Raw genomic sequence first — 21,931 nt, 5'->3', positions numbered from 1 at the left:
TTATCAGTACGAAAAGAGATGTTGACATGTTTTACCTAATTTTATTTCTTTCCCAAGTTGTTTTCCCTACACTACTGCTCCACGCGTGTGACTATAAGGCGCAAGTATCACTTTCTTCAACATCAAAATACCTTCAAAGGTACCTATAACACCGGGGGCATAGCCAGAATTTTTGTTTAGAGGGCATGACAGAATTTTTTTCTTCGATAAAACTAACATCATAGCTATAGAAAAATGAATAGACAATGAATAAGAAACTAAAGAACACACAAATTTTAAGTCGAAACTCTTTTGTTAAAAAAACCATGGGCGGAGAATAGAAAAGTTATTATGTCAAAATGAACAGTACAAATGGAAGTATTAAAATATGCGGCCGTACATATTAAACGAGATCGGGCCTATCATGTTAGATTTTTTAAGAATATTTTATCAATAATTTTTTATATAACGTACAACACAATAAACAATTAAAAAATACAGAAGATATACTTGATTCAGCCATTTAGAGAAAACGTGAATTATTAGTGCAATGAGATTATTCATATATATATATAGAGATAGAGAAGAGGCTTAGTTTATATTAACCTAGTTGGACTGTGCATCATCATTAAATGATTCAGTTAACTAGAAAGATCACACTTCTGCTTCAACTAAACTACTATAGATAGTAAGCCCATAAACAAGAGATTACTAAAATTAAATGGGTTAGATCAGCAAATAACTATTTACCAACCCGTATTTTATAAAATATTAAAATAAATAATGTAAGCTCAAATAAAAGTCTAGCATTCTCCCAATTGGGCCACATTAATTTTGTAATACATATATATATATTAAAATAATTTTATTAAAAACGACTCATGGGTTGAGTAACAAGAAAAATATTGTGACAACTTTAAAAAAAACAATAGTTATTTAATAGTATCTAAAACAACCGGTCCAATTTAATCCTTGATATTGAACTATAATTATCAATTTGCTTTCCTATCAACAAAAAGCATTCATAATTACAAATATCAAAGTATTAAATTGACATAGTCAATAAGTCTAGTAGTGTGGTAAGAGATTATGTTCAATATGTGATCAGTTATATAACATAATCTCTTTATCGGTCCTCATTTCACTGATACTGTGAGGCCTAATAAATAAGCCAGTGAAATAACCAAAACACTGCTTAATAAATAAGTCTGTGTTATGTCATTAACTGTGCATAAAACAGTATGATATTCACGCCATTAAGCAAATAAACTTAAATGACGATAATAACAATATTATGAACTACATGCTTTCAACTCAACATTATCGAGAATATAACAAAACATAAATAAAAGCATAATTATTCATTGATCAAAGGAAACCAAAAAACAAACTTTGTAGTTCATAAGTTCAATAAAGAAATTACAAATAATCATAATTCCTAGTGGATAAAAAGAAAACAGAAAAGAAAACTCCCACTAACCAAAAAAAATCAAGGGATTATAATATGCTCATATCAACAACAACAATGACACACTTAATCATTTGGTTGGAGGATCTGCCAACATCAATTATGTCTTGCAATTCTCTATAATAACATCTCCTTTCTTGACTAGGTCTCTGACAGTAAGATATTTGATCTCCATATGCTTCGAAGCACCACTGATCTTATTATTCTTGGCAAAGAAAACGGCAGTACTATTATCACAATAGATCAGCATAGGTAAGGAAATAGAATCAACTACTCGTATCTCTGTAATCAGATTCTTTAGCCACACAGCTTGCAAACATGCCCCATAACAAGCTACAAACTCAGCATACATAGTAGATGAAGTAATCAAAGTTTGTTTTACACTTTTCCAATAAATAGTTGCACCAGCCAAAGTGAAAATATATCCAGAAGTTGACTTTAAATCATCCACAGAACCACCAAAATCAGAATGTGAATAACCAACAACTCGGAGATTCTCAACTTGCTTATAAACAAGCATAAAATTCTTGGCTCTCTGTAAATATCTCAAAACTTTCTTTGTAGCAACCCAATGATCATGCCTAGGATCAGACAAATATCGTCCAAAAACATTTACCACAAAAGTAATATCAGGTGTAGTGTAAACCTAAGCATGCATCAAACTCCCTACCGCACTTGCATAAGGGACGTTTGGCATTTCTTCTCTTTCTAAGTTGTTCTTATGACATTGTTGCTTACTAAATTTGTTCCTTTTCAAAATAGGGACAGATTAGGTTTACATAGATCCATGTTAAACCTTTTCAGCACACGATGGATATAAGCTTCTTAAGATAAACCAAGAACTTTTCGTTTCCTATCACGATGAATCTCAATCCCTGAAACAAAAGATGCTTCTCCAAGATCCTTCATATCAAAATTCGTAGACAGGGAAAGTTTGGTCTCATTTAGTAGTCCCAAATCACTACTCGCTAGTAAAATGTTGTCCACATAAAGAACAAGGAAAATATAACGACTCCCACTGAACTTCATATAAATGCATTGATCAAACGTGTTCTCTATGAAACCAAACGATGTCACAACTTTATCAAACTTCAAGTACCATTGACGAGATGCTTGTTTGAGACTGTAAATAGACATTTTCGATTTGCAGACCAAATTCTCCCTTCCACTTTCCTTGAAACCTTCAGGCTGAGACATATAGACCTGCTCATCCAACTCCCCATTCAGAAAAGCAGTCTTTACATCCATTTGATGCAACTCTAAATCAAAATGTGCAACTAAGGCCATAATAATCATGAACGAATCTTTTGTGGAAACAGGTGAGAATGTTTCAGTGTAATCAATACCTTCTCTTTGAGTAAAGCCCTTTGCCACTAGACGTGCTTTGTATCTTTCAATCTTACCCTTATTATCCTTTTTGGTTTTGAAAATCCATTTACATCCTATTGGTTTAAAAGCAACAGGTAACTCAACCAATTCTCACACATCATTATTCTTCATGGATTCAATTTCATCTTTCATGACTTCATTCCATTTAGAAGATTGTTCACTTTTAAGAGTTTCACTATAAGTCACAGGATCAACAACATGACCAATATCATATTCTCCTTTTCCAAGATAAACCAAAAAATCGTTAGAAATTACTGACCTCTTTGCCCTTTGAGATCTTCTTAGAAGAATAATTTTTAGAATTGTTGCTTGTTGTTGAACGCCATCTTAAATGACGTCTTCAGTAGTTTGAACTTCTTCAAAGATAGGAGCCTCATCCATAATGGAAGCATCAACAATAGGAGTAAGAATATGATCATTATGCATATCATCTGTCTATATTATATCATCTCTTGAAAGAGATAAAGGAATGAAAATTCCACCAGATGACTCTCCTGTTTCAAGAGATGGAGTAGAAAGTTTCCCAGCAATATCAAATTCCAGAAATTTGGCAGTCTGAGATTCAACCATTCTAGTACCGCGAGTAGGACAGTAAAATCGGTAACCTTTAGAATGATCTGGATAACCAATGAAAAAATAATGAATTGTTTTGGGGTGTAACTTTTTCAAGTTAGGATTATAAATCTTCACTTCAGCTGGACAACCCCATACGCGAAAATGTTTCAAAATAAGATTTCTACTAATCCATAACTCAAAAGGAGTTTTGGGTATAGATTTACTTGGAACTTGATTCAGGATGTAAGTAGCAATCAAAATAGCTTCACCCCATAAGAACTCTGGCATATTAGATCTACTCATCATATTTTTGGTCATATCCATAAGAGTATGATTTCGTCTTTCAGCAACTCCATTTTGTTCAGGAGTACCATGCATAGTGTATTCTGCAATTATACCACTGTCCTGTAAGTACTTAGCAAATGGCCCCATATTTTTTCCAATCTCAGTGTACTTACCATAGTACTCACCTCCATGATTTGAATGCACAATCTTAATAACTTTTCTTAATTGTTTCTCAACCTCAGTTCGAAATACTTTGAATTTCTCAAGCGCATCCGATTTTTCTTTAATCAAATAAGTAAAATTATATCGAGAAAAGTCATCAATAAAAGTGATAAAATATTTCTTCCTACAAAGAATATTAGAATAAGGCCCACTGATATCGGTGTGTATAATATCTAATAGATTCTGACTGCGAGTGGCACTTTTCTTACGAGTTTTGATTAACTTCCCTCGAGCCCAATCAACACAATTGTCCAAATCAGAAGCATCAAGAGGAGGAAGAATATTAGCTTTAATCAATCTATCAACTCGTTCTTTGGAAATATGACCTAACCGTTTGTGCCACAAGAGTAAAGAATGTTCCTTGATACGAGATCTCTTAGCCACAGTATTTTCAACATTAAAAGAGGAAACTAAAGGAGCCAAAGATCATTTGTAGAGACCATCAGAATAAAAATAATTTCCAATAAATTTGTAGTCAAACATAACGTCAACTTTATAATTTTAAAAAAGAAACGAATATCCTTGTTTATCCAAAAGCGTAAGCGAAACTAGATTTCTCTTAAAAGTAGGAACATAAAAAAGTATTGTTCAAAACAAGCTTAAAACTGGTTTGTAATTCAAGAATAAATGTGCCAACATAGCAAACTTCAACGCCAACATCATTTCCTACTTTAAGTTTTGACTCCCTCTGATTTGGTTTCCTAAGATCCCTTAGCCCTTGTAAGGTAGTAGTAACATGAACTTTGGCACCACTATCTAACCACCAAGAATCAATAGGAACATCAACTAGATTAAATTCAAAACAAACACGAGCTAAATGAGTACCTGGTTGTTTTTTCTTCTTTTCTAGCCAAATCTTAAATTTGTGATAATTAGTTCTTCTATGCCCATTTTATCACAGAAGAAACACTTAACATTAGCTTACTTCGATTGATCATTCTCCTTTTCTGTCCATTGTTATGCTCCTTTTTATTATCAATGTTCTTAGGAGTGTTGTTCCTCTGATTTTTTAATCTCCCTTTTCCTTTATTTGGCTTGAGTTGAGAAACATAATGAGCTGACTCATTCTTCTCATTTTTCAGCTTGTTTTCCTCAGCCACACACTTCAAAATTAGGTCATTTATGCTCCATGTTTGATTATAAGTGTTGTAGGCTGTCTTAATAAGACTGAAAGATGTAGGAAGAGCATTGAGAGCATGATGAATAATATAGGAATCAGATAGAGGAATCTTACGATCTTTTAGCTTTGACTAAACATTGACAATTTTCATAATGAAGTCCCTCACTCCTTTAGTTTCATCATACTTGATGGTTTGAATCTTATCCATGAGAGATCCAGTTTCAGCATTCTCACCAGTGTCATACAATTTTCCCACATTAGTTAAAAACTCTTTGGCATTAGTTGTCTCAGGCAGACAACTCAAAAGATGTTCAGGAATCAATCTTTTCATAGCTATAAGACTGAGACGATTTGACTTTTCTCATTGTGCATGGAGGGTTATCTGGGCAGTAGTGCTCGCATCAGTAAGAGTAGCTGGTTGATCTTCACGCATGCATAAGTCCACATCTCGTTTCCATTTCTTGTAGTTGGGCCCAGTTGTTCACAAAAAAAAAAAAGAAACTACAGGATAAAAGGAAAATGACAAAACTTGATTAAACTATGAGCATATTAAGAAAATATACAAATAGAGTTAAGATGGTCATTACAAACTCCTCTTTGGGGTGAGAATATAACACATATGATCTATTTCCATGAAGTTAAATAGAAAAAATATATATAAACTAAAAATTTATTACCTTTGGGCAAATAAATTCTCAAATCATATATATTAATTCAAACCAAACAAAATACACATAAATAATTATTACCTTTGGGCAAATAAATTCTCAAATCATATATATTAATTCAAACCAAACAAAATACACATAAATAATTATTACCTTTGGGCAAATAATTTTAAACATGCATTATAATCAACACACTTCATAAGACATTAATTAATATATATAATTACCTCATTTGGGTAAGTAATTATACATATCAATTATCCAAGAAAAATATTTTCTATGAACTGATGAAATTTGGCGATAAAACAATCATTGAAAAATAATACAATTAAATCATTTGTATGATAATAATTATAATATTTTCAACCAAATTCCCAAAAAAAAAAAAAATTAAAATTACTCATTAACTTTGTGAATGATCAAAACAATGTGCCCCACCATAACACATTATTTAGTCATCAAATAATCAAGTTCGTCACTTTAGAACAACAAAGAATGTATGATTTATTTATGGAAATTAAAACCTATTGTTTTAGTGGACAGTATAGGAAAAACAAAGGTTGTTCCAGAGAGTGAGTATGTTCAAAGGAAACAAATACCAAAATAATTTTATGTGATTTAAAGTTTTCAAAAAATATGACAAAAATAATTATTATGATTTAATAACTGTAAAAGTCATATTAATTCATTAATAATGATTTGTTGACGTCAAAAAATTAATTAAAAATCACACAAAAATCAGAAATTAAATTCTAATGAATTTGGAAAAAAAATCGTTGAAAAACGTTGCTCGGAAGTGTCGCACTCGCCCCCACTCTTCGCTACCGCGAGTGGGCATCATCGGAAAAGGTTGTCTTCAACCTCCAGCTCTGTGAAACAGGTCGTACGATCCGGTTTGCGACCTGGTCAAGTCCGATGGGTTTCCAGCCAGAAAAATGGTGGTTTCGAGCGATTATTTGAGGGGTTTTCATCCACGGATCATGGGAAATTGATTTATGGGGTTTATTTAGAGAAAAAACAAGAAATTAAATGTAGATCTAAGAGATTATATTTGAAGAAAAAAAAAGTTCAAATATTCGGGTAAAAGTGTGTAAATAGCCTATATAAACAAAATTAAAGCATGAAATATCTTTCACAAACAATCATGCAGACATACAGTAATTGAATTTGGAAAAATAACCATGAAATTGAGATATAACAATTTTTCAATTGCGAAATTTATGAAAAAATCCTAAAATTTCAAATACAAAATTCGTTATGTAGCGAAATTAATTATATAATATATAAACAAAAGCCCTAATATTTTAGGATCTAACGATAAAAATTTCAACATAAAATAATAACGAAAATTATTTAGGGTTCATCAATGATTAATCTCAATTTAGGTTAAACAAAAAAATTATAGGTCCTAAATCGTATACAATTGGCTCTGATACCACATGTTAGATATTCATACAATATCTTATCAATAATTTGAATACAAGTTAGAACACAATAAACAATTAAAAATACATAAAACATACCTGATTCAGCCATGGAGAAACGTGAATTGTTAATGCAGTACTAACCAACTAACCCTTCCTTCCTATGACCTCTATTTCTGAAGCAGATTATCAGTCTACAGAATAGCGATGAGACTATTCATATATATAGAGTTAGGGAGGGGACTTAGCTTATATTAACCTAGTTGAACTGAGTCTCCTCATCAAAGGCTGCAGTTAACTAGAAAGCACACACTTCTGCCTCAACTAGACTACTATGGATACTAAGCCCATAAACAAGATATTACTAAAATTAAATGGGCTAGATCAACAAAGAATTATTTATCAATCCATATTTTATAAAATATTAAAATAAATAATGTAAGCTCAAATAAAAGTCTAACATATCAATACATTCTTTTTGCTACCACGACAAAGCCCCAATTTTTTTTTTTAATATTTGTTTCACCACAAAATATGGCATCTCAAGCTTCTCGGACTTGACCAATTAGAATTGAAGTTACAAACACAACAATAGCTTAAATAATATGCAAAATCTTTTGCATATGGAAAATCATGTTTTCGTGATTGATCAGTAGGTCATTTATCATAACTTAGTGAAATTATTTCAACTCCAATAATTTTTTATTAGGTGATGTTTGGTTATGGTAATAGAATGGAATAAAATGAAATAAAAAGAATCAATTTCTATTCATTTCTTTTTGTTTAGTTATATTTTAGAATATTGGAATGTCATTCATTCCAATGCAATATTGAAAAAATTAATAATTTTTTTTTAATTTTTTTTATTTATATTAAATTTTATTTAATTTTTATTCATTTTTTCATTCTGATTCTCATTCTTATTTTTTTATTTTCATTCCCTCCAATTAAATATCCAACCAAATCTCACATTAATATAATATTATTATGTTTCGCATTAAAAAATAACTATTTGATAATAAAATATTCTATTATGATAAAAATTTGAGGGGGACATATGTACTCCCTAGGCGCTAGCTAGCTCAGCCTATGTATAACACGCAAGCGTAACTTAGTACCTTAACTATAAAATATTGCTCAATTAAAGGGCGGGGAGCCTTAGAGCCAAATGACAAATAATGGCAATATTACTATTCCATTAACAAGATCACACGCATAATAGACTTATTGTGAAAATTTTTATGTTTATTAGTCGGTTTGATCAGGTGCAACATATTTTAATCAACCCAATATAAAATTTGAGTTGCAAAAATCTAATTTTAATTCATCTAATTAAAAAAAAAAGTTTAATTCGTCCAATATTTTAAGCGATTTAGTCGGGTTAACCCGCTTAAACTAATTTTAAGAATTTTTTATTTAAATATTCAAATAGTTAGATTCAACAAACAAAAAATATAGTATATATCTTCCAAATTTAGATATATTATTCTAAATTGAAACTATAAAATATTATTCTAAATTCATTGTTAAAAATTTAAAAATAATATTTAATATTACCTATAATATGTGTAATAATATAAGTGATATATGTATGTATAAATGAAAAAAAAAACTCTAAATTGGTTTATTCGGGTTATCCGGGTTATATATCATAATTGGGCGATTTGAATTTTTATTGGGTTATTCGGATTACATTTTTTGTTTGTTTTTCAATTTGTTTTTGGCGGATTATTCGAGCTAGGCAATTTGAAATAACTTTTGCACAACCCTAAATACAAGCTCTACATATTTGTACATTGTGGTCACTTTTGGATAGCGAAAATGTATAGGATTGGATTATATTAAAAAATATTAGAAAAAAAGGTTAGTTCAGTTTTCAACCCCGTATTTTGTCTCATTACATATTTGGACTCTATATTTTGAAAAATTACTTTTAAGATCTTGTGTTTTATAAAATAGTTTAAATAGACTCCTAATTTTGGTCAAAGTTTTTTGAACTATAATCACAAATAATTTACCAAATTAACAACTCAGAACAAAAGCATAATCATTCTGTCTAACAACTGCGTTGTTATATTTAATTTTTTTTATCATCAAAATCTAATTTAGGGGTCTATTTGAACAATTTTACAAAATAGATATTCGAAAAATAATCTATCAAAACGTATAGTCCGAATAGTTAACGTGACAAATTATAAATAAAAAAACTCATATGGTATAATTTATATATTTATTCCATTGAGAACACTGAATTGATAAAAGAAGACAATAACGTAAGCAATAACACACTTCAATCAAATCAACAAAGGGGTGTAACAACATTTAGAGGAAAGCCATGAACACGATCACACAGCCGCCCATGGTTGACACATTTGAAGTTGTGGATGTTTAAGAAAGAAAAAAGAAAACATTACAAATGATCTTGTGAAAAGGATTATATCAAACCAAATTAAGCACATAAATAATACAATATATATAGTAGTGAATACCAAGAACTTATACACATTTGAAGCCTTTAGGGGACTTCTTGCCACAGTAGTTCAAGAGCAAGCTCAATGAGACAGGGACATTAAGGTTGATTCCCAAAACGTTGGCCTTAATAGCAGTGCAAAGGCAAACGGCAGCATCAAGATCAGCAAGGCCTTGGATAAGGGAGCAGCATGGGGTGGCTGATGGGGTTCCCACAACAATGTTTAGTAGTCCATTTAACAAATCAGCACACACCCCCAACTTAAGGGTGTCCTTTGGGCAACTACTCTTAGAGCCAGGGCCTGCTGGAGAGGGCTTTGATGGAGATGGAGAGGGCTTTGATGGAGATGGTGAGGGCTTCGATGGAGATGGAGAGGGCTTCGATGGAGAGGGGCAGGCCTTACAGGGCTTTGGTTTTGGTGGTGGTGGGCAGTAAGTTGAACTGACCAATGTGAAGAAAAGAAGGTTGAGGGCCAAAAGAAAAGCAGTAGTTGCCATAGAAGCCATTGTTTTGAGAGATACAAAGACAATTATCTTTAGGCACTGAATGGTTGGTTTCTTGGTACGTCGAAACTAAGTTTGGTATTGTGGCTTTTATAGATAAAGTTTTTTTTTTTTTTTTAATATTCTAGTATTTATTTTGGAAATCGGAATCCATATTATGCAAAAGTAGACAAGTGAACTCTTGGGGTTAAATCAATCTCTTGCGCTAGTTACCAGTGCAACTAGGAGAATAGGACATCGTCAACCTTTGGAGGGTTCTGGATTATACAATTCCCTGCGCAAAAGGACACCTTTTGCTATACTTGGATTTGAAACATTTATTTTCATTTTTGTCATTTTCATGGTCAGGATATTTTTTTCCATATATATCGTGCCAGTGATCTCATGTCTCTGTCGTCTGTACTGTAATTCCCATATACAACTGTTGGCCACTTATTCCTGATTCCCTGGTCATTCTTCGTCCATAGCTCTATCTTTCACCCCTGGTAAACATCCAAATTGGCTTGATACTACAACTTTGAGTTCATTGATTGAAATATTTTAATTTCATCAGTACGAAATTAAAAGAGATGCTGAGTAACTATTTTTATTTCTTTCCCAAGTTGTTTCTGGACACTACTGTTCCAAAGTGTGACTATAATGCACAATCATAACTATCTTCAATATCAAAATACCTTCAAAGATACCTATAACACGCAAGCGTAACTTATAGTTGCAATTTCACCATTCCATTAACTAGATCACAGCCATTTTAGATTTACTGTGCAGATTCTATAATACAAGTTCTGTAATATATGTATATCGACAGTAGCGAGTCATAATAGAATTGATGGTTACATTTCTCCAAATACTGATACGAGTTGATGGTGCTTTTATCAAAGTACATTTTTCAATGGATACTCACAAATCATGGTACTCCACTCGCAAAAAAAATTTGTCAGTTTTATCTTTGATTTACACAAAGGGTTTAAGTTTGGCAGTTTCATTTGCTGGTGGACCATGCATGCACGTAAAGTCATCGTTTGATACACTCAGTTCACATGGGTGAGAATCGTGAGATTTCATCACGGGAAACTTCCAAATAAATTTTTCGCCACCAGTTTCGCTTCTCTTCGACTGCTTGCCTAATATGCCATAAACAATCATGCCGAACAAAGCCTTCAAATATATATATATATATATATATATATATATTTCAAGTTCAAATTGATAACAATCAGTGGGGCTTCAAGAGAATCATCACACGGTGATGTCCAATACGCGTCTCACTTATACGACCAAGATGGCGAAGGACCTGTTCAACCATATATCCAAATTGAATTAGATAATATATATTAAACATGTCATGCATATGTAATTATAGCAAAAATGAATAGAAACTAGAAGTCTGACTCCAATTTTATGTTTTTAAATACTTAAAATTAGTGGGACCCATTATAATTAATTATTATAATTGGTAGTTTGTTTTTTAAAATCAAATTCAAATCCATATCCAAAATTTGTTAAGGAAAATTGAAAACGAAAAAAACTCGTTTCCACAGTTTTGTAAAATTATTTTCCAAAATCTCACATATTCAATTTCTGTCATATTTTCAAATTTAATAACAATCACAGATTCAGTTTTTTAAAACTCAAAAACAGTTTACTGACATTGAACCAGAAATATATTTTTAGTCACTAAATTCAGATTTTCATTTCAAAATCCCACTTTTCAAAAATATAGTTTTTTAATCGCAAACCAATCATACCCTAAATATTTAGAACGAAATTTTCATCTTTATCTCAATTGTGTAACTAGTCTACAAATGCGCTTACAGTTAGAATAGCTTTTCCAGTGTTGTCAAGCTTCAGTGCTGGTCCTTTTATGTCACTTTCAAGAAAGAAGTGTTTTCCCTTTACTGCTTCTGTAGTTGCAATATCTCTCAGTTCCTGCACAGTAAATTACCATTCTTAGTGAGAATTATTCCACTTGTGAGTTTCATGTTTCCTCCCCAAAGATAGAGATGTAAAGGGGCTGGAGGCTTAAAGAATGAATGTTTAAATTCACTTACCAAGGCTTTTTCCCAAAGATTCTCTGGCAACTGCGTGACAATGATAAATAGTGTCAGGTTCTCTGCAATATTAAGTTATATGAGGGAGTTCTGGACCAAAATTAGAGAGAATGAACAGAACCTTCTTCTTCGGAGCAGCTATAATTTGAGCATTGGCTTCGGCATATGATGCCATGTCATTAATTGCTGCATTGACCTTATCAAGAGTAAGCCTTCCTTTCATATATCTGCAGTTGGCAGGACTTGTAGATTTAATATGAATGAAATAATAAAAGGTTTACAAATCCTAGACCTCTATCTTACTGCCTGGCATAATCCAGACTGTGGGGAATATCATGTCACGGTATGCTTCAAATTAGAATATTTTGAACTACATAATTCTTTGTAAGTAGAACGTATAGATGGTTGGTATTGAAGCATAGTTCCCGATTTCCCCTTACTCCAAATCAAAATGTAAATGACTCGTAGTTTTTGAAATGCCTAAGCAAATTGTATAGCTGGTACTCTTGCAGCTAATTGTAAAACTTAGAAATGAAAAGTACTCACGAGGATAAGGAATCGAGCTCATCTTCTATTATAAACCACAATGGTGGAGGGGAACGACCCTTTTTCTCCTGAAATTATCAAAGAAAGAAAAATTGATTCTTATATATACCAATCTGTCTTTTGTCACAGTTTCTCGAGTTACTGTTTTCCAAGTAAAAGAAAAAGTTCTGATTTTTTAATAAGGAAATCATGCCAACAATACACCATTATGACAAAACATGTATTAAAAAATAGTCACATTGGATAATTTGAAGAGGGAAGAGCACCTCACCGATCTATCTATTCCCCGTGTAGTTTCATCACCTATTTGTATGTGTGTGGAATAGAATAGCACAAGTTCAATACATGAATAAGGCAGTAGATGTTCTATGTTATGCAATAACACAAAACGGATTGTTGTTCTTCCAGATAGATGATGTATTAATGATTTGTTTGGCTGATTTTAATGAATTTGAAGTTGTAATATATTCAAGAAACAGGTCAAGTTTTTCAGACGTACTAACAAAAGGGAGAGTTACACACGTTTGTTACCTTAGTTGGTGCTGCAGGCTCTTCCTCAAGCTTCAAGGAACCAAAACAAGCATCCAGTTTGGAGGATTCTGACTGCGAACTGGAAGCCATGGTGATATAAGCTCAACCAACTAAACACAGATATTCATAGCCATTTTTTTTTTAAATAAAGAGTTCATTTACCGTATATTACTGTCTAGATTCATCATTGACGTTCTTTCGGGAATATGTGAATGTGAGGGAACAAAACCAGACATGCTCTGCAATTTCTTCTGCTGTTTCAGCGAGGCATCGATCAATTTCTGCCATCACATTGTACAATCCAATTGTCATTTGTTGAAATCTACTTTTAAATAAGCAGCTAATTTCTAGAAATTGTTTCAGTGTATAAAGTGCCTACATGATAAAAGTTGATTATTTCCCGTTCTTATCGATGATTAGAGAATTTTCGATATGGTTTGCTTCTAGATTAGTAGATTTACCCTTACTTTCTCAACTTCTAATCATCAAGCCATCATAACTGGCTTAAAAACTAGAGCTACCTTAATTCAATTAATATCTCAAGAAATCACTAAAATGTACAATGAACTCAACCAAGTCTATCTTTTCAGGTTCTAAAAATGGCCTCAAAACCACCAGAATTGCAGCCTGGCATGAATTAAACTTAAATAGATATAACTTAAAATTTAAACACAGAGAAAGAAAGAGAGAAAGTACTTTAGCTTTAGGTATAGCTAGGGTTTCGTCGCGCACCCGGTCCTTAATGTTCTGCACCTGAAACTCCATGGCCTTCAATGCAGCGTCGACTGCTGTCAAATCGGTGACGGTGCTGGCGGGGTACACTGCAAAACAGCCATTTCAAGTTTAGATTTTGCCAAAGGAAAGAATTAAATTGCCAGAGAGAAAGAATTTTACTGTTTCTTGCAATTACGAGCTCTTGAAGCTCTGCAATTCGAGCATTGAAGGCTGAGATCAATGAGTCCAACGACGCCCCTGCTTTCTTCGAATCCATCTCCTTTCCTCTGCAGCTTTTTTTTTTTTTTTTTTGATAAAGCTTTTGTTATGTTTTAATTTCCTTTTCTTCTTATTGGATGTGTTTCGGCGGGAAGATCCGGTGTATCCTACTGGGCCAGTCCGCTGTCATAACATAAGAGAAATTTACAAAAATACAGTATTTAAACTTAACTTCTATAAATATGGAAGAAGAAAAATAATGCCACCGTACAAAATATGGCTTTTTCTGTTTTTTTTTAAATATTTTTATGGTTATTTTTCACATTTTAGTAATATTATTTTTATTTTCTCATATTTCTTTTATTACAGTAATTAAAAATTAGTATCGAATTAATTATTTTAAAACTTAATAGGGTAATAACCGATTACCACTATCAAAATAGTTTTCTTTTCTAGGAGTGGTAGTCGGTTAACACTATCAATATTTTAGTTCATTAGTAATATGGAGGTAATTAATTATCACTATGAAATTAGCTTCTTTTTTTTTAAAAAAAAAAACTATTTTTATAGTGGTAACTAATTACTAGTGTTGAATTAATTATTCTAAAATTAATGTGATAGTTATCATAAAAAAAAAAGTTTATGGGAAAAAAACAAATAATAATAATATAAAAAAAACATAAAAAACTATAAAAAATAGACAAAGTTGAAAACCCCATATATATCAAACTTATACCAAAAATATCATATTTCATGTAATTTTCACATACATAACATAAACCTTTTACGAAAAAAATTATATCATTTTGGCAACTCTATTTTCTTTTTTAAGCAAATTTTTTTACTTATGTTTCAAATAATTACAGATGAAACTTTAATTTCGTAAACAAAACATAAAAAAAATCATACCTTAATTTAGATTTTTATCAATACATTTTTAAAGATGACATAAATACATTCATTTTAATTTTAATTAATGAATTATTAATCATTTTTTAATATTTAACAAAATTAAAATTGAATAAAAACTAATTTATTAGAAAATCTTTTTAATGACTGTTATCCCAAAAATTGGAGATCAATAATGTGGCAATAAAGATGACAAGTAAAGATGACAAGTGGCAGTGCATGGTCAGTAAAAGACAGATTAATAGTCAATATATACGTTGACTCCTCAGAGTTGTGAAAAAGTGACCCGGTAGACTGGTGAAGAGTTTGGACTGCTTGAAAGATGTCATAACCAAGCCAAGTGCATCCTAGGAGATCCCAAGGGTGTGGTCCGAGGAGACCCCAATCAAGGGGGTGGTCCAATGAGAGTTAAGGAGAGTGCATCCTAGGAGAACTAAGGAGAGTGCATCCTAGGAGATCCCAAGGATGTGGTCCGAGGAGAGCCCAAGGGACTTTGGTCCAAGGAGAACCCAAGAGAGTGGTCCTAGGAGACCCCAAGAGAGTGGTCCTAGGAGACCCCAAGGATGTGGTCCGAGGAGAGCCCAAGAATTTGATCTTTATGCATATGTCCAACCAGTGCATGGTTGTCCAAATAAAGAAATGGCATGCTAGAGGAGAGTGTCATGTTAGAGGAGAGACATGGCATGCTAGAGGAGAAGAGTGCATGTCCTACCACCATGTACATGTCCGACCAGCACTTGCATGTCCTACCAGCAAATGTATGTCCGACCAGCATGTGTATGATCGACCAGAATAGGTGAGGTGGATCAACTAGCTAGAGGAGGACTAAGTCAAGATTCCCGGAAACAACTTCAACAAGATACGCTGGAATCTCTCATTCTTCCCACAAATGGAGGGTTTTGTTACATTTTGAATGTTTTTTGTAATTTAAATGTAATAAATATAATAAAATATCCCGATTCTAGGGGATATCAGATGTATGACCCTAAGCCTATAAATAGAGGGCTTCTGGGATTAGAGAGGGGGCTTCTGCTTCTTCTTTCTAGAGAGAGAAAATTTGGGTCTGAGTATTCTAGAGAGAGAAAGTACTGGTATTTGAAAGGATTATTGTATTTTTGCAATCTGTACTGAAGAAACTCAGTTGGCTCAGTCCATCCGATCTTGAGTACAAATCTATAATCACAACTCTAAGTGGATTATGCTATTACCGACTGACCGGGGCTGAACCACTATAAAAATCTTGTGTGTTATTTACTTTTCTTAATAAAACTGTCTGCGTTTAAATTCTCTTGAAGGTTTATCGTTTTTGTCGTTCTCACGTCGTTGGCTAAAAACACAGTCAACAATGACATTATTAGAATTTTTTTCTGAATAATTAGTTTTAATCTATTTTATTTTTGTTAAATATTTGAAAATGATCAATAATTTATTAATTAAAATTAAAATAGACTATTTAGGTCATATTTAATGTTGACTAAAATCTATTCATACTGATATTTGCCAACGAAATCTAAGGAGAGAATCAGATTAAGAAAATGATGAATAAAAGAAATAGAGTTGGAACAAGATTTTATTAAGAATCTTACTCTAGTTACAGCTGGGATATTTTTTTTTAATAATATTAAAAATATAAACCGCATAAATAAGGAAAAAACGCACTTGGTGGGATTTGAAAAATTAAGAGAAACATTTATACTTATCTTCTTGTCCATTAAATGTTAGCATCAATTAAATATATTAATTAATTAAAAGATATAATTTTTATTTTTAAAAAAAAAAGTTGAGTGGGAGCAGCCGTCCACACTAGTCTCTATGTGGTTCCTTAAAAGATTTTTTTTTTTTTTGCCCATGAAGCTTCTTCTCAAGCTATTTATATTATTATTTTTCTTATGTTTTCTTTCTTTTTCCTTATTCTTTCAAAGATTTATGAACTAAATGAAGGGTTTTTTTTTTTTTTTTGAAATTTTATCTCATTATGAACCACTACACTTACGGGTATTTCTATCTTTTGTGTTGTCCACCATTATTTATTTATTTTGATAACTTGTGTCTCTCCGACCGAGAACACCAAATCCATTAAAGGAAAAACAAACCAAAGTTCGAATACAAAACACAGACTCCAAATAGCTAACCAAAAGCAAAAGAAACAAAAGCAACTGCAAACAACTAAAACTAAAGACAAACACACAAGCAAACAACAAGACAACAGGTGAACTACATCTCCCCTATGACAATAGCTGCCACCCATGGTCATAGGGAATGTAGTTTGAAAGTAATTCACCATTATTATTCTTCCACTGTGTTTTCTTTCACAGGTGAACAACAAAAGGTGTTCATGTACCCTAACACAACCCATTCCAACATTATTGTGGCTTATTAAATCTGTGATTTTTTCGGGGCCCTTTTGTTCATGTATTTTATGTTAGTTTTGTTGCAAACTTATAACTAGTTAGTAGTTAGCACTTTAAAATTTGAACTGGTAACCAGCTACTATGTTATGTTTTTATAAAAGCTAAAATAAAAAAAAAATAACTTACTAGTAACTAGTTACCACATTGACAAATGAAAACACTAGTAACTAGTTACTTTATTGTTATTGTTTTTTTTTTCTTCAGATTTTGGCATACTAGTAATTGATAGGACTCTATTGTGTCATGTTTTTCATATTTTTACTAACTAGTAACTGATTATTTCTTTAAAACTAAAAAAACTAGTAACCAAATACTATGTTGTGTTTTTTCATATTTTTGGCAAACTAATAACCCATAAGAGTGTTTAGAAAAATAATATTTTTCTTAAATACACATTTTTTTGTTTTTTTTTTACTTTTTACGATTATTTAAAAAAAAAAAAATACTCACTCAAGTTTTCAATAATACGATTTTCAAAGTTTCATAATTATGAAAATACATTCTTTAGGAAAAACAACTTAAAAACAACTCACTGGACCAATAAAAAAAACCAAAAAATAACAAAAATAATATATATATAGGGGCATTCTTAATGGTTACTACTCATTGATGATTATTTTAATATTAATCTATGGATTAAGATCAATGGTCCATATTTATAATTGTTAATTAATATTTCTAAAAATAATTTTTGACTTTTTCAAATTTTTGGAATGACTACCTGATGACATAACAGTCGCATATTTATTAATTAAAGAATAAAAATAAAAATCTTATTTAATATTAATTTTTTATTCCTTCTTCATTTTTGATTCCTTCATTTAATCCATTTCATGAGAAAAAAATTATTTTGGAATTAATGAGAATAATTAATGTGATTATTATCTTTCCAACTAATATTTATTGTCTAATATAAAAAATTCGAAATTATTGATTTTATATATTTTATTTATTTATTTTCATCATCATTATAATTATTCTTCATCAAAAACTTGTTTAGTTATTTATGTTAACCATCTATGGGTAATAAATATTGAGAAGCATATCATAACAACTAAACATCAACAAAAAAAAAACCTAAAAACAACACAAAAAAAGAAAAAAGACAAAACCGTAAAAATATAAAAAATTTCTTAAAACCGTAAAACTGAAAAGAAAAAAAATGTTTGACCATAAAAACATAATTTTTTAGCACAATTTAATATTTTATGTAAAAATCTCTTAAAAAAAATCACATGCCCACTGAAATAAGTCATACACTACATCCCACCCTTAGAGCAACTCCAATGGTGGCTACCCCATTAGTTGCTTAACATCTCCAAATCATCCAAAAATATAATTTTTTATTTTCTCTCTCATTCACATCATTTTTGGCAACTTTTTCATAAAAATGCTTTAATGCTAAGCCACCCCAAAAGTTACATTTATATATATAATACAACCAAAACAAAAAAAAACCACTGTTGCCTAACAGAGGCAACGGTGCTTAAATATTAAAGACCTCCAGTGCTTCAAAAAAGAACAAGCCACGGTGCTTGTCAGAAAATGGTCAATGGCTACCTAATAAGCCACACCATTGTGGCTGCTCTTAGTGGTGTGATATGGGTCGTGATCTTCTTAAACTATGCAGCCCATATGATATGCGCGGTTTGAACATTTATAAGTGGAGTTCAAACCAATTCGCATTGCGCTTATAAATGCATTTTTTTTTTTTTTAATATTTCCATTGTTATCATTAAAATGGTGTTTGGTTGGAGGAAATAAAAATTGAGAAATAAGAATGAGAACAGGAATAGAAATGGAATGAAATAATAATTAATATGAATAAAAAAATATTAATTTATTTTTTTGAGTAAATGCTCATTTGGTAGCCTGTGTTTTGTCGAAATACACATTTGATACCATTTTTTTGCAAAATCTACCCACTTTGGTACCCTGAGTGCATTTAAAATTTTAATATTTTCAAAATACCCATATTTAAATATTTAATCAGATTATTATATTTATTTAATAATAATAAAAAATAAATAGTTTTAAATAAATTATAAAAATATTTAAAAAAAAAATTTTGTCTCTTTCCCCCCTCACCCGCGCAGGTCCCCCTTCGACCACCCCGCAGGCAACCCCCAACCCCCCAGTGGACCTCCCCGCAGCCACCTCGACCCCCTCGGCAACTCGACCTCCCCACAATCCCCCACTCTACTCCCGAGCCTCCCCGTCCGACCCCCAGCCTCACCATCCGGACCTCCTCCCCTCCACTGGCCTCAGTTCCTACCGCCCCCGGCCTCAATCTTGACTGCCCCTACTGGAGAGAGAGAGAGAGAGAGAGAGAGAGAGAGAGAGAGAGAGAGAGAGAGAGAGAGAGAGAGAGAGAGAGAGAGAGAAAATTTAAAAAAATATATTTTTTAAATTATTTAAATAATTTTTAATTAGAAATTATATAAATATATATAATAATCTGATTAAATATTTAAATGGGTGTATTTTGGGAATATTAATTTTTTTTAAATGCACTCAGGGTACCAAAATGGGTGGTTTTTGCAAACAGAATGTACCAAGTGATCATTATCCAAAACAGAGGGTACCAAGTGTGTATTTCGACAAAACACAGGAGTACAAAATAAGTATTTATCCAAAAAAATTCAATCTTACATTGGAATGATCTTTCCTTCCATTTTCAAATGGAATAGTCATTCCACCAAAATGGTAAAAAATCATTCCATTGAAATGACATTCTAATACCCTAAATGCAACCAAACAAATAAATAGAATAAAAATTGATTTCTTTCTATTCAATTCCATTCCATTACCCCCAACCAAACAAATAAATAGAATAAAAATTGATTTCTTTCTATTCAATTCCATTCTATTACCCCCAACCAAACATTATTTAAGTGTATATTCCCATGATTATTTTCAATAAAATTATCAATGCCACAAAAAAAATATATCAAGGTCTATTCCAATATATGTACATGCTAAGGCTTTTGGTTTTTGGAGTAGGGTTACATCATCTGGGGCACTCTCTCTCCTATTTTCTCTTTCTCTCTCACCTCATGGCATCTAATCCTTCAAGGACGCAGACTCTCTGAATCACTTGTAGGCATATATTTGTTGAGAAATTCATTGTCCCAATTATTGTTATTATCTTGTACTAGTCTCTAACAATTATGATGATGTGACAACATAGTAACTTAGTATAGCAAATCACCAACATATTAAAATTTATTTTCTACATTAATTTCAAATTTTAATATATGATGCTTAAATAAGATTTTTTTTAATTCTTTAATTTAATAAATATATGACCGTCATATAATTAGAAGGCATTTCCAAAAATTTTAAAAATCAAAATTTATTTTTATAGAAATATTAATTAATAACTATAAATATGAATCATTGATCTTACTCTAATGATTAATATTAAAGCAACTATCTATGGGCAGTAACCATTAAGAGTTATATATATATATATGTATACGAGAGCAATATTTATTGTTAATTAATATTTCTAAAAATAAATTTTGATTTTTTTAAATTTTTGGAAAGACTACCTTATTACATGGCGCTCACATATTTATTAAATTAAAAAAAATCTTATTTAAACATTATACATGAAAATTCGAAATTAGTGTAGAAAAAATATATTTACTTGTTGGTGACCAAGTCATTATATTGCCACATTATTATAATTGTTAGTACTCATTTATGAATAATAACTATTGAGAAGTATTCTATATATATATTCTTTTGATAGAACATAGTTTTAACTCCATGTCGTTCGAAAGTATTATTACTTACCCTAGTGACCCATACATTTGATTATTGTAATAGTTCTAGATTTCGATGGATTTGAGTTCGATGTTAGAGAAGATTTTAACTTATCAATCTAATGATTCAAGTAAGCAATTCATTTATTTACTTAATATTGTATTATTCTTTATTTGTTTTTATGAATTATGTAGTTTTCAAAGTATTCCTATTCTACGTTTTTTTTTTCTTTGTTCATTTGTAGATAACTCCACAGTGACATTTTTGTTGACCATGAATAGGTTGAATTGGAAGTTTAATAATTGTGTTGCTTAAGCTTAATTTGAGTTGATGAACTTTATTTGCATTGTTATAACTTTCATTCAGTTGCTGAATTGTATTTGGGTTGTTTATGTTTAATTGGAATTATTGATATTTAATATATCAATGGTAAATAAAAATAAATGAATAAAGCCAAACCACACCATAATATTTGGTGTGTTGTGTGTTGTGTGTTGTTTGAGGCCATTAATTCAAACTGTGCGATTAGAAGAATGAATCAAACTGCATATATGCAATGTAGTTCATAAAAATAGGCTTAAACTCCACCACTTGCATAACAAACACCACTAGTAATCAGTTACTACTTAGAATGTGAAAAATTAGTAACCAATTATTGTGTTGTGTGTCTTTTATATTTTGACAGACTTCTAAGTG

At 31.2% G+C, this 21,931-nt stretch overlaps 2 protein-coding genes across 3 annotated transcripts; both read right to left on the bottom strand.

Moving 5' to 3' along the window:
- Positions 1–9,323: 9,323 nt before the first annotated feature.
- Positions 9,324–10,152, bottom strand: LOC133797631 (lipid transfer protein EARLI 1-like). Its single transcript, XM_062235605.1, has one exon. The coding sequence runs from the start codon at positions 10,084–10,086 to the stop codon at positions 9,607–9,609; it is 480 nt and encodes a 159-aa protein (XP_062091589.1). The 5' UTR covers positions 10,087–10,152; the 3' UTR covers positions 9,324–9,606.
- A 620-nt stretch (positions 10,153–10,772) lies between these two features.
- Positions 10,773–14,341, bottom strand: LOC133797630 (spindle and kinetochore-associated protein 1 homolog). 2 transcript variants are annotated; one of them, XM_062235602.1, is made up of 9 exons: positions 14,106–14,341; positions 13,908–14,032; positions 13,374–13,492; positions 13,203–13,290; positions 12,681–12,748; positions 12,256–12,361; positions 12,135–12,164; positions 11,899–12,012; positions 10,773–11,377 (listed from the first exon to the last, which is right to left on the bottom strand). In XM_062235602.1, exons 1-9 carry the CDS (start codon positions 14,200–14,202, stop codon positions 11,300–11,302), a joined length of 825 nt encoding a protein of 274 aa, XP_062091586.1. In that variant the 5' UTR covers positions 14,203–14,341; the 3' UTR covers positions 10,773–11,299. The 2 variants fall into 2 exon arrangements, with proteins under 2 accessions (XP_062091586.1, XP_062091587.1); XM_062235603.1 differs by having other exon boundaries at positions 13,212–13,290; positions 14,106–14,338.
- Positions 14,342–21,931: the final 7,590 nt, after the last annotated feature.

The sequence above is a fragment of the Humulus lupulus genome, chromosome 8 (assembly GCF_963169125.1).
Source record: "Humulus lupulus chromosome 8, drHumLupu1.1, whole genome shotgun sequence".
Taxonomy (NCBI): Eukaryota; Viridiplantae; Streptophyta; class Magnoliopsida; order Rosales; family Cannabaceae; genus Humulus; species Humulus lupulus.
The sequence above is the reverse complement of the archived record's forward strand: the minus strand, read 5'-3'. Positions and strand labels throughout refer to the sequence as shown.